The following is a 12,709-nucleotide window of genomic DNA, read 5'->3' on the forward strand; positions in this document are numbered from 1 at the left end:
CCACACAGGAGAGAAGCCATTCAAATGTGATGTCTGTGGAAGAGGTTTCGGTCAAGCCAACAATGTCAAAGCCCACATGCAAGTCCACACTGGAGTGAGGCCGTACTATTGCAAAAGCTGTGGGAAGGGTTTTTCTGACGTAAGACACTACAGAAACCACAGCTGTAATGGAGAAGGAGCAATGCATAAAACCTCTGACCGCACTTTCAGAAGCAGAAAAGCACAAAGAATGTAGAGACGGAAGTGCTTTCCATTATGCTTCTGTTGTGTAGATCAAACACGTGATATTGTCTCCATCATTCAGTGAGGTACAATCCTGCTTTCAGACATCAGATAAAAATTATCTTCAATATAATGTCTTCTTCTCAAGAGAAACTAATAATTACTGTTCATAATAAGATTTCAACTTGGGGAAACCTTGTAACTCAGTCATTGTACCTACATTTGTATTGTGAGAATGATATGCATGTTTTGCCAAAATGTTTGGCGGGTTTGTTCTCTTGGTGTTATCATGGAAACAATGATACTTTGCTGAATTATTTATAATGTAAATTATTTTCTATTTTGTAAATAATTAAACCTTTAATTCTTCAAAAAAACAAGCTAAGCATTCATATGTTGTCCATCAGCTATTTAGTGCTACTGGGTTAGTTTATTTTAAAGGTGTTTTTGTATTTATATAAATAATTTGATATATACATGGTTTTTAAATGCAGTCTGTTGAATTGACAGCAGACTGAATTGACACCCTTGTATTATTTTCATATTAAGCCATTGCTTTCATATTAAGCCATAACATTCAACTTTTCCTATAGATTTTTACGCGATTATGAAAGTTGTGAGGTGGAAAACAGATTTCATAATATAAAAATCAAAACAATGCTCTTATTTTGAAAATTAGTCGCATGATCAGGTGACCTTACTCGTAGGTGACGTCAGCTATTGGTGCTAATCCCAAAATGTGTTAGCCGGCAGATGCAAGTTGTTCATATTTATGCGACTGAGGCGGAGAATAACATGGCTACAGTTTACAATATGTTCCAGTCAGAAACGACATCTATTATGTCTGTTGTCGTAGAGACGGCAATGACGGAAATTAGCCATGTCTTGCTCATGGTGCCAAAGTCGTCACAGGCTAATGTCGTTAGCTCTCCGGAGAGAGAGGTGAGAAACATACAGGGAATGTTATGTTACTGGTACAATACACTGCTCGGCAGTCCGAATTGTGCTATCCTAGCAGGTGCTATTCATTGTTAATGATTTGGTGCTTGCTGACTAATGCGTACGTTTAGTGCTATTGGTAGCTTTTATATTGATTTTTAAGAATGTTTGGTCTGTTTTCTATTAGATCGGTCGCCATGTTAACTAGCGCATTTTATCTCGACGTTTTTGTGGTTTGTTAGCTAACACTACGAAATCTTACATAGTGTCAAAATTCGCTTGCTTTCCTGTTCCACGCAAGTTCATCACCACTCAAGTTAATTTAAACTCAATAGCTGCTGTAAAAAGTGGAGATGATATCTACAGTCATGTGTCTTCACAGCCGTTGACAAATTTTATAAAGGTCAACCACATTTGGTCTTATTACGTTTGTATGCTCTCTGGTTATTGATGTTGATACATTTCTACAATAGTTGGGCATGTGCGGCCTTATACCACGGTGAATGTAATTGTTGACCTCAATCGATTTCAGACTATTTTCAATAAGTCATTAATTGATAGTTGCCAAAGCGATGTTTAGTTAAAAAAAAGTAAAACAGGTTTATGTCATTTGCAAACCGGCTATGAAATGTTTGTTTTTCCTCCTCCCGACAGTGCAGTTAAAAAATAACCGTAATTATATATATAAACAAGAACACAATCAGTAATAACATTATACGAAAGCACACATCAATAATAATAACTATACAACCGTAGTGCAATGTAAAAGTGACAAGTGTGCATGGACTACGGATGGAAGGGAAGTGGGGTTCGGTACATAAATACTATAAAAATATAAAAGCACTATCTATATATATATATATATATATATATATATATATATATATATATATATATATATATATATATATATATATATATATATATATATATATATATATAATATTTTTTTTTTTTTTTTTTTTTTTTTTTTTTTTTTTTTTTTTTTAATTTTTTTTTATTTTTTTTTTTTTATTTTTTTTTACAGAAGATGCACATAAATAAACAAATAACAATGATCAAACATTTACATTGGGTGCTATTGTTTCACTTTTGTAATGACAGGCCAGGACATATTTAGCTGCCAGGTCTATGGTTTCTATATTTTCACCCAAGAGAATGCACATTTTCTCAGCCGATGGTGCCATTAAACTACCAATAACTTTTACATTTCAATACATATCTTTAATTCATATTTGGAGTATGAAGCTGTGTTCATTTTCAACTTCTCTTGAATCACAGTGTTTACTTAATCTCTCTTCTCTGCCCACCCATTTGTTTTATGTTGTCATGTCTCTATAGGCTATGGCCACCGAGTCTGTACATTATTGATGCATACAAGGTGTTGTGCAAACTTGATATCTCTATTTAGAATTTGGCTTGAAGTTATAGTACCAGAGATTGTTCCAATTTAGTAGCCAGTTCATTTATATAAATATTGAACAAGGTTGGACTGAGATTGAAACCTTGTCCTGACTAAAGAAATCTGTTATTTTGTTTTCGACTTTTACACAACATTTTTCTTCATTCCTTTTATTGTATCATAAACCTTGACTCTTACACCACTTTGGAGGAGTTTTAAGAATATACCTTCATGCCATATTGAGTCAAAGGCTTTTTTTTAAGTCAATGAAACAGGCAAATATTTTCCCTTTTTTATGTTTTGTGGACATGTTTTTTGATCAAGGTGTGAAGCGTATATATGTATATGGTCTGTTGTTCGGGTTTTGGGGAGGAATCCAATTTGGCTTTAACTTAAGACTTTTTGTTCTTTTAAGAAAGCCTGGATTCTGTCATTAATTATGCCACAAAAAACCTTTCCCCAGTTACTACTAACAGATATGCCTCTATAGTTATTTGGGTCAATCCTGTCACCATTTTTAGCATAGGTGTAATAAAGCCTTGGTTCCAGATCTCAGGAAAGTAGCCTACCCTCATCACCAAGTTGATCAGCCTGAGAATGTCTTCCATAAATTTAGGGCTTCTGAATTTCAGTATTTCTGCACTAAAACTATCTGATCCACAGGCTTTACTGCTTTTGAGGCCTTTCAGTTTATTATTTAATTTGGATAATGTAATGCCATTGTCCTGTTTGTACTGTTTTTCTTTAATTGTAAATTCTAACTTTTAATTGTTTGATGGCCAATTTTCTGGTTGGGATAAGTAATTTTTCTGTGAATTTATAGAGGTTTTCAAAATGTACTTTCCAAGTGTTACCGTCGTTTATAGAGAGGTCTTGTGTTTATCTAATTTCCTCCATAGTTCCCCAAAATAATTTAGATTGATTGACATCTCTATTTTGTTTAGCTATTATGTCACGTAAAGTGATTTTTATCTCCTTTAATAATGCTTTTATATTTGCTTAGATCTTGCTGGTTAATTTGATTATTTTCCTGGTTAACACGTTCTCTGTGTTTTTGGTTTGATGAAAGTCTTCTAACATTTGAACATTCAATGTGAAACCGTTTCTCCTTTGGTTGTTTTTTTATTTTTGTGATCTCTTCATTATTTTTAGATTGGGTTTTCTAGCCAGTTCAATGAATATGTCATGCACTACATTAGTGGCCAGATTAACACCATCTCTTCTTTAAATTTAGTAAAAAGAAACAGTAAATGGTGTTTTCAATATCAATGCTATCTAATGCTGTCATATATTCTTCATGACTTGTTCTTGTCCATTTGCGTGTGGTAGAGTTTAGGCTTTTACATTTAAGCTTTGGTTATCTGATGTTTTTAGATCCATTTCAATTTGGCAGTGGTCTGACAAAGGCAGATGTGGCTTGACCATAAAGGCACTGATTTTCTCATGTTCCATATCTGTTATGTCACAGTCCACCACACAATTTCCTAGTGCAGAGCAGTAGATCAACCTACAAGTACCCAGAGAGTCACCCTTCATTCTGCCGTTAACAATATACATGCCCAGGCTTTGACAGAGCTCTAGTACTTAGACATGAGAGATGTAATCTTGCATGCAAATGCAATGTCCATAATGCTACAATTAACAGGGGCTATGTTTGTTAGCTTCCACCAATTTGCTGATCTAGCTATCCTTTGCCCTCAGCTAAGATGGTTAGGCAGCTGACATTGTTTTTCATCCTCTTTGCTGTTTTGTAGCAAACTAACATTTCCCTACATTTTTCAACACAGCTTTGTGCAATTATGAATCTGGTGACTGAAGAGGCTGTTCGTAAAATCTGCCAATTATTCCTTGTGGCTTCTTCGAATTTACAACATGAGAATGAGAAACTGAAGGCCCAGCTAGAGCAGATGGATAAAGATATGAAGGCAAAGGTGGAGCAGATGGATGAAGATATGAAGGCAAAGGTGGAGCAGATGGATAAAGACATGAAGGCCATGACAGAGAAGAGCAAACAATATAGTGTGTCTCTGGCTAAAATGCAAGCACAGGCACAAGTTGAACCAAAAAGACCAACACACATTCTGCTTAATGGAATGATCTTTGCAATACCACCAGTAGGTGAGTGTTCTTCACCTAGCTACCTGCTTTCGATTACTGCCTAGTCTACAGTGCTTTCGGAAGGGATTCCGATCCCTTCATATTTTCCACATTTCAGCCTTATTCCAAAATGGTTTACATTTTTTCTTAATCTACATAGAATACCCCATAATAATCAAGTATTCAGACCCCTTCACTCAGTTCTTGAAGCACTTTTGGCAACAGATCATGTCTAGTCAATTTAATTTTGCACAGGTGGACCCCAATAAACTTTTAGAAACATCTCAAGGATGATCAATGGAAACAATGCATCTAAGCTCATAGCAAAAGGTCTGAATACTTGTAAATGTCTGTCTTTTCTTTTTTTCATTATGGGGTATTGTGTGTAAGTTTAAAACATTATTCATTCTAGAATAAGGCTGTAACGTAACACAAAATGTGGAAAACCCGATGGTCTGAATACTTTCTGAATGCACTGTAGACTAGGAAGCAGGATAGATAGGCTTTGGCCTGCTCATCTGTATCAAACACAAAAAAAGTGAGTGTTGAATGTGTTTCAATGTAATGCTTATTTTTTTTAAGATCTCCCAATGTTGCCTGGAATTACAGCAGCTTCAGCTTTGATGGGGAATGTCAGTCAGTCAAACACTGCCATGGACATAACATCAGTTTGGGCAGGTAATAACCTTAAGATGGTGTTATTTTGACCAATGGTTACCAAACCAGAGTCTTACTAATATATATAGTCACCGATCAGCCATAACATTATGACCACCAAATTGTGATGGCTATACGACTGGGTCAGAGCATCTCCAAAACTGCAGGCCTTGTGGGGTGTTCCTGGTCTGCAGTGGTCAAGGCCTACCTATCAAAAATGGTCCAAGGAAGGAAAAGCAGCATACTGGCGACAGGTTCATGGGCGGCCAAGGCTCATTGATGCACGTGGGGAGCGAATATGATCCAATCCAACAGATGAGTTTCTGTAGCTCAAATTGCTGGAAAAGCTAATGTTGGTATTGACAGAAACGTGTCAGAACAGTGCATCGCCGTTTAATGCGTTTGGGGCTGCATAGCCGCAGACCAGTCAGGTGTCCATGCTGCCCCTGTCCACTGCCGAAAGCGCCTAGAATGGAACATTGTAGGTGAGCATCAGTACCGGACCACGGAACAATGGAAGAAGGTGGCCTGGTCTGATGAATCATGTTTTCTTTTCCATCACGTGGATGGCCGGGTGCGTGTGCGTCGCTTACCTGGAGAACACATGGCACCAGGATGCACTATGGGAAGAAGGCAAGATGCTTTGGGCAATGTTCTGCTGGGAAACCTTGGGTCCAGCCATTCATGTGGATGTTACTTTGACACCTACCTTTGATGGCAACGGTATTCCCTGATGGCATTGGCCTCTTTCAGCAGGATAATGCGCCATGCCACAAAGCAAAAAGGGGTTTGAGGAACACAAGAACGAGTTCAAGGTGTCGACTTGGCCTCCAAATTCCCCAGATCTCAATCCAATCGATCATCTGTGGGATGTGCTGGACAAACAGGTCCGATCCATGGAGGCCCCACCTCGCAACTTACAGGACTTAAAGGATCTGCTGCAAAACTTCTTGGTGCCAGATACCACAGCCCACCTTCAGAGGTCTAGTGGAGTCCATGCCTTGACGGGTCAGGGCTGTTTTGGCAGCAAAAGGAGGACCTACACAATATTAGGCAGGTGGTCATAATGTTACTGCTGATCGGCATATATAATTTCTACAGTAGGCTATAGGAAATATAGTTTGAATAGAAAATATCAAAATTAATAGGAAATATAGTAGTAACAAGGTTAGAAATAATGTTTTAATATAGGTTTAAATTAAATATAATTCAGACTTTGCTTTTGTCAAATAATGCTCCATTTGCAGCAATTAGTTTTGAGGTAATCACTCATTTCAATTTGTTTCTATTCAAACTAATTTCATGTATGTTTTCATGGAAAACAAGAACATTTCAAGTGACCCACACCTTTTAGGCATATTGAAAAATATAAGTATAAAGATATGTATATTGGTCATTTCATTTTAGTAATGAAATTAGACCAGCATCGTGTCTAGCAGCAGTAAAGCAAGATGCGTCAGGAAATGTATCGTTTACCTTTCTGTTACATGGGCCATTATGTCTGGGATACAGATACTTCTAATTAAGTTTGTTTTATACACTCATTTCAAATTCAATCCATAAATTTAACAAAAATGTTTCCTAGCAATTTAGAGAAGCTGCTACCCATTTTGACAGCCTACTGCAATCTACCTCAGTTGAGTTTGGTATTCAGAAAACTGAAGCTGTGTTTTCTCTTAAACTATTAGAAGGAGCAAACACAGTTAAAGTATTACTCAGCATAATATTGTGTATGCTTGTCCTTGGACTGGGCAAGGTGTGTAGAGACTTCCAACAGGCATTGAATAACCATAAAATCCTCTGTTAAACCACTTCACATAGTTATAAATTGTGTGCATACTCATGTCCTTTTTGTCTGTAGGTCCTGCAAAGGTTGGCTGTGACCCCACGACATCTTTATTGGAGTGTGACTCCTCTCTGGCAGACACAAATGGACTGAATACAGACCCCTCACCAAGAGAAACCAAATCGGCAGTCAAGCAAATGGTAGCTGCTCTGCCAGAGGGTACCGGCAACGCGAAAGATGGCAGAGAAATTCAGAATAGCAATACCACCAAAGGGACACAATCCAAAGAATCCAAATGGTTCAAATGTGATGTATGTGACAAGGCATTTAGCAAGAACAAGCTACTTGTACAGCACAAGTTAACTCACACAAAACCCTTCAAGTGTGACGTTTGTGATAAGACATTCAGCCGGAACCGCTTGCTGATAGGTCACAGGCTAATTCACACGAGAGAGAGGCCATTGGTCTGTGGTCAATGGGGAAAGAAGTTCAGAAGGTCCAAGGAGCTTGAACAGCAAAGGTTGGGTCATAAGGAAACTCGTTTCTGCTGCAAAGTCTGTGGAAATATATTGCCTACCAGGAAAGACCTGAAACAACACAATCTTGTTCATGAAGCAGAAAGGCCGTTCAAATGCCCCACTTGTGGCAAGGGTTTCACATCCAATCAACTGCTTATCGAGCACGAGGGAATCCACACCGGCGATAGGCCGTACGGCTGCGATGTGTGCGGGAAGAGTTACCGGCAGCGCAGCGGACTGAGTATGCATATGCGAACACATACAGGTGAGCGCCCACATTCGTGCTCTGAGTGTGGCAAGAGCTTCATGGGAGGAAGCAGCCTGAAGTACCACATGGTAGTTCATACAGGGGAGAAACCCTTTAAATGCGAGACCTGTGGAGCTGCCTTTGGTCTTAAAGCAAACCTTGTGAGGCATCAAGTGCGTCACACAGGCGAGAGACCATACAAGTGTGAAGTGTGCGGGAAAAGCTACCTTCAGTCCACCGACTTAAAAGCTCATATGCACCACCACGGGGCAATCAAGCCTTACATGTGTGACCTATGTGGGAAGACTTTCATGTACAATTTTCAGATGAGGCGACACCATCGAAAACTGCACACGGTCGAAGGACAGAAGCTGAGAGAACGCAGGAGAAGAGAGAGAAAAAGAGAGAGAACTACCAGGAGGGAGGGAACATCAACAAAGCCATTCAGTTGTGACGTCTGTTTGAATGGCTTCACCTCCATGCTGACTCTAAAAAACCATAAACGAATTCACACAGAACAAAAGCATTACATGTGTTCCCTTTGCGAAAAGACATTCACCTATAAACATACCTTTGACTATCACATGAGACTTCACAGTGGACTGAAGCCCTACGCTTGTAAATACTGTGGAAAGACATTTGCTATTAAGCAGGCCCTGGAAGGACATGAGCGGACCCATACTGGGGAAAAACCCTTCAAATGCAGTCATTGCGACAAGTCCTTCGCAGTAAGTGGGAATCTCAAAAGGCACGAGCGGGTCCACACGGGAGAGAAGCCATTCAAATGTGATGTTTGCGGAAGAGGTTTCAGCCAAGCCAACAATGTCAAAGCCCACATGCAAATCCACACTGGAGTGAGGCCGTACTATTGCAAGAGCTGTGGAAAGGGCTTTTCTGACATAAGACACTACAGAAACCATAACTGTAATGATGTGGTAGCCACTCGTAAATCTTCTGACCGTACTAACAGAAGTAGAAAAGGACAAAGGCTGTAGAGACTGAAGTGCTTGCCATTATGCTGTTGTTGTAAAAAGACTAGTCACACAGGAAGTTTTTTTTTGTTTTTTTTTTGCCTTAACAAGCATGCTCATTATGGAAATAGAATGCATCGCATTGAATAAAGTGATTTCTGGTAGAATCAGAAGACAAATTAAAACAGACCGCACAGATACAACTGAAATTCTGTGATTCTTGTCAAACCTCTTTCATACATTTTTTTTGCAACTTGAGTGACAAAGCCACAATGCATCTGTGAAAACCAACTAATTATAAGGACTGTCATGGCCTTTTGTCAAAGCACCTGATTTTAAATAACTTAGAGATGTTTTTCACAGCATAGATGAACGTCGGCATTGTTACTCTGAGTGTGACCATTATCAGTGGAAGCAGCCTCAACAAACACATGGTAGTTCATACAGAAGAGACGCCATTTAAATGTGAGACCTGTGGTTCTTATTTGGTCTTAAAACAAACCTTTGTTTTACTTTGGTCGGTAATGGGAATTGTCAAAATGGTTGTAAATGCACAGTGTTTGATAATAAAAAACTTTATATTAGTACAGATGCTTATCTGAAATGTCAAATGTCAGTCTTATAGGATTAACAATTTAGTACTTTTAGGTGCCCCCATTGTATAAGTCAAAAAGTCAAAGGTTGGGATGCATCCTTCCAGCGTTTCAACTCTTATTTCTGAAGACCTGACTGTTTTGTTTAGAATACACCACTTGGGCGCATTATTAGCAGTCTGCAGTGGTATCCTTTGGGTTTGGGGGGCCCCGGGACCTTCAATTCTAACATGTACAAAAATTCCCTGGATGTGTGAGTGTTCTTCTATTGTTGGATTAACATTTTTGCCAATTCTCAATAGACCAAGGTTTTTGAAAAAGTTTTGGACAAAGGGCAAGAGTTTATCAAGCGCCCTACTGTATTTCATACAATAGCATGTTGATTTCGATCATAAGTCTTGACATTAGAAATTTCGATCACACTGACTTAAAAAATTGCCTATTGTAGTAAAATTGGCAGATCTTAATTTTGTATTTCGGACTAGCTAAACCATATTATAAATCTCAAAAGAAAGATGTTTGTCTTGAGCTTATGGCATTTCACAGAACTGTCTGTTGTTTTTAATATTGTGTAAAGAACATTAAACTCCTTAATTCATGGGAAATAGTTAAGTCTTTACATTTCGTTCATCATATACTCAATTGTGTTGACACTATTTTTCCTCACTGTATGTTGAAAGGTCAGTATAGGTAGCTCTCACTTTGGATCACAGCAATTTTACTTTATCTGGCTGGATAATTATAATAGTTAAAAAGTTCTGATTTGTACATTTTTCATTGTGCAGTATTACCCAAGAAATCATATCCATTTGTTAGATTCCACCACCCTATTTTTCAAGCTGGGTACCTGTAGAAGCATTTTGTGACAACTGCTGATGTAAAAAGGGCCTTATACAATAAATGTGATTGATAGACCTTCAGATCAAACCTTAGTGTGCAAATTAGGCCAGCGCCAAAAGGTTCGCAGAACGTTTCTTCAGTTTCCGATGGACACATGTATACGTCCCTCCCCAATTCAATGTTTGACAAATTGGTAAGGGACGTAACTGATTTGCTCCAAGGCACAAGTTAGAATCAACTTTTTATATTGTAATGCAATTGCTTTTTACAACATGAATTGATCATTTCCTCTGGATTTTGTTTGACATGCACAAACGCCATGCTGTTTTTCTTGTCTCTCTGACCGACTCCAGTTTTTACAATGCAACATCTGCAATATTTCAGAACCACTAACGGGACATTGATACATCCTTGCTGTAGATAACCAAGTGATTCTACAGTAGGGTTTCAGTTCAGCGAACTTCTAGAGAATGAGAAAGCTCTACCGTTTGATTCTGTATGGATGTTCTTCAATAACACATTTTTGAGGTAGCTTTTATTGTGAAAATGGTATGAGATTGACCCAGAAAAACGTTGCAAGTAGCCGTTACAAAAATCGTTTGATCAGCGTCTTTTGGAGTAAGGAGTAGCTGCGTCCCCAACGATGGGGCTGTTCGAAAGAAAGGAGTCATTTTATCGGTAGTATAGCTGGCGTTGATGGATAAATATACTAACATGATTAGCTTACAAACTAGTCCTGTACAATGGAGGTGTCCAGCTGCATATAAAGAAGATGGTAGGTATCCACATGTGGGAAAATAATTAAAGTAGGAATTTAGCTGGCTAGCTAACGTCTCCGTATTATCGGCCACTCCTCAATGTCGGCGGTTTTGAGAACTAAATCCTCTCAAGTTTAAAATGTAAATGCACTGGAAAAAAACTACGTTTTGCTATTAAATATACTGTACCGTTTCAGCAAGCCCACCACCAATTAAATAGGACCAGCTCCTCCTACAGCTGTTCCTCCTCCTTCAGCTGGCCATCTAACTGGTCCACCTACAACTGTGGCCGTTCCTTCTGCCAGTGTAGCAGCTGATACCTTTTCTAGTCCATCGTGTCCATCCTATGGTAAGGTGCACACTAGGAAAAAGAATACGGTCCCAATGCCCAAACTGCAGTGTTCTTCTCAACAAGAAAACTCAGTCCAGATGTGTTTGTACTGCAGAGAGCTGTACAAGGACTGCAGGGGTTATACTGGTAATGGGAAGCGTAGAGTTTATCCACACGACTACAGTGATATTTCATATCCAGGGAGATGCCAGTTAGATTAATCTTCTGTATTGGTGTTAATGTCTGAAACGCCCATGTTAATGTTAGTGTTGTTAAATAAAGAGATTATGACCAGACATGGATACAATCATATAGTATGTTATATTGTGTTGTACTCCTGTGCTGCACCATTCATTTATTATAAAGGAGGAGAGTATGTAGTTTAACAATGTGCAATGTAATTTTGTGTCTTTTTTAGATTTTTTTTTTAAATAAAATGTTATGACAAGAATAAGTATTCAGTGTAATAATCCAAACATAGGATGTAATAGTCTAGATAAATGAAAAGAACATGACAATAAAGACCTCAGAGATCTGAAAGGTCAGACCAGGTTAATTCACCTAGTAAGATGCAGCAGCTTCATAGCACAAAAGTCTCACACAGACAGTTGTGCTCAAAAGTTTGCATATCCTTGAAAAACATTAGGAATGACTGTGAATGTTAATTGGGTGGCCTAATCAGGGCCGGCTCCAGGCATTAACGGCCCCCGACCACTAGGGGGCATCTGACTGCCAGGGGCCCCACATTTTTCTTAGAGCCCCCAAAAGGCTAGAGCTAGCGCTGGGCCTAACGTACAGTAGTGTTCAAAAATGTTTTATCCCCTTGGAAAAATTTTAATAAATGTACCATTTGTAAAGAAAATATGAGTGAGCAGGGAAAACTTATTTTATTTCTTATGGGACAAACAAAACATGGCAACAAAGACAAAAATTAACTGACCCCTGTTCAAAAGTCTGTATACCCTTAGTTCTTAATACTGTGTATTGCCCCCTTGAGCATCAATGACAGCATGCAGTCTTTTGTAATAGTTGTCTATGAGGCCCCGAATTCTTGCAGGTGATATAGTTGCCCATTCGTCTTGGCAAAATGCCTCCAGGTCGCACAAAGTCTTTGGTCTTGCATGAACCACACGTTTGAAATCTCCCCAGAGTGGCTCGATGATATTAAGGTCAGGAGACTGTGATGGCCACTCCAGAAACCTTCTCCTTTTTCTGCTGTAACCACTGGAGGGTCAACTTGGCCTTGTACTTAGGGTCATTGTTGTGCTGGAAAGTCCAAGAGCATCCCATGCACAGCTTTTGTGCAGAAGAATGCAAATTGTCTGCCAGTATTTTCTGACAACATGCT

General features: G+C 38.8%; 1 protein-coding gene across 1 annotated transcript; it reads left to right on the forward strand.

Moving 5' to 3' along the window:
- Positions 1 to 942: 942 nt before the first annotated feature.
- Positions 943 to 9,431, forward strand: LOC105021760 (zinc finger protein 708-like). Its single transcript, XM_010889655.3, has 4 exons — positions 943 to 1,164; positions 4,351 to 4,681; positions 5,243 to 5,338; positions 7,179 to 9,431. Exons 1-4 carry the CDS (start codon positions 976 to 978, stop codon positions 8,861 to 8,863), a joined length of 2,301 nt encoding a protein of 766 aa, XP_010887957.2. The 5' UTR covers positions 943 to 975; the 3' UTR covers positions 8,864 to 9,431.
- Positions 9,432 to 12,709: the final 3,278 nt, after the last annotated feature.

Source organism: Esox lucius, chromosome 14 (assembly GCF_011004845.1).
Source record: "Esox lucius isolate fEsoLuc1 chromosome 14, fEsoLuc1.pri, whole genome shotgun sequence".
NCBI classification, from domain to species: Eukaryota; Metazoa; Chordata; class Actinopteri; order Esociformes; family Esocidae; genus Esox; species Esox lucius.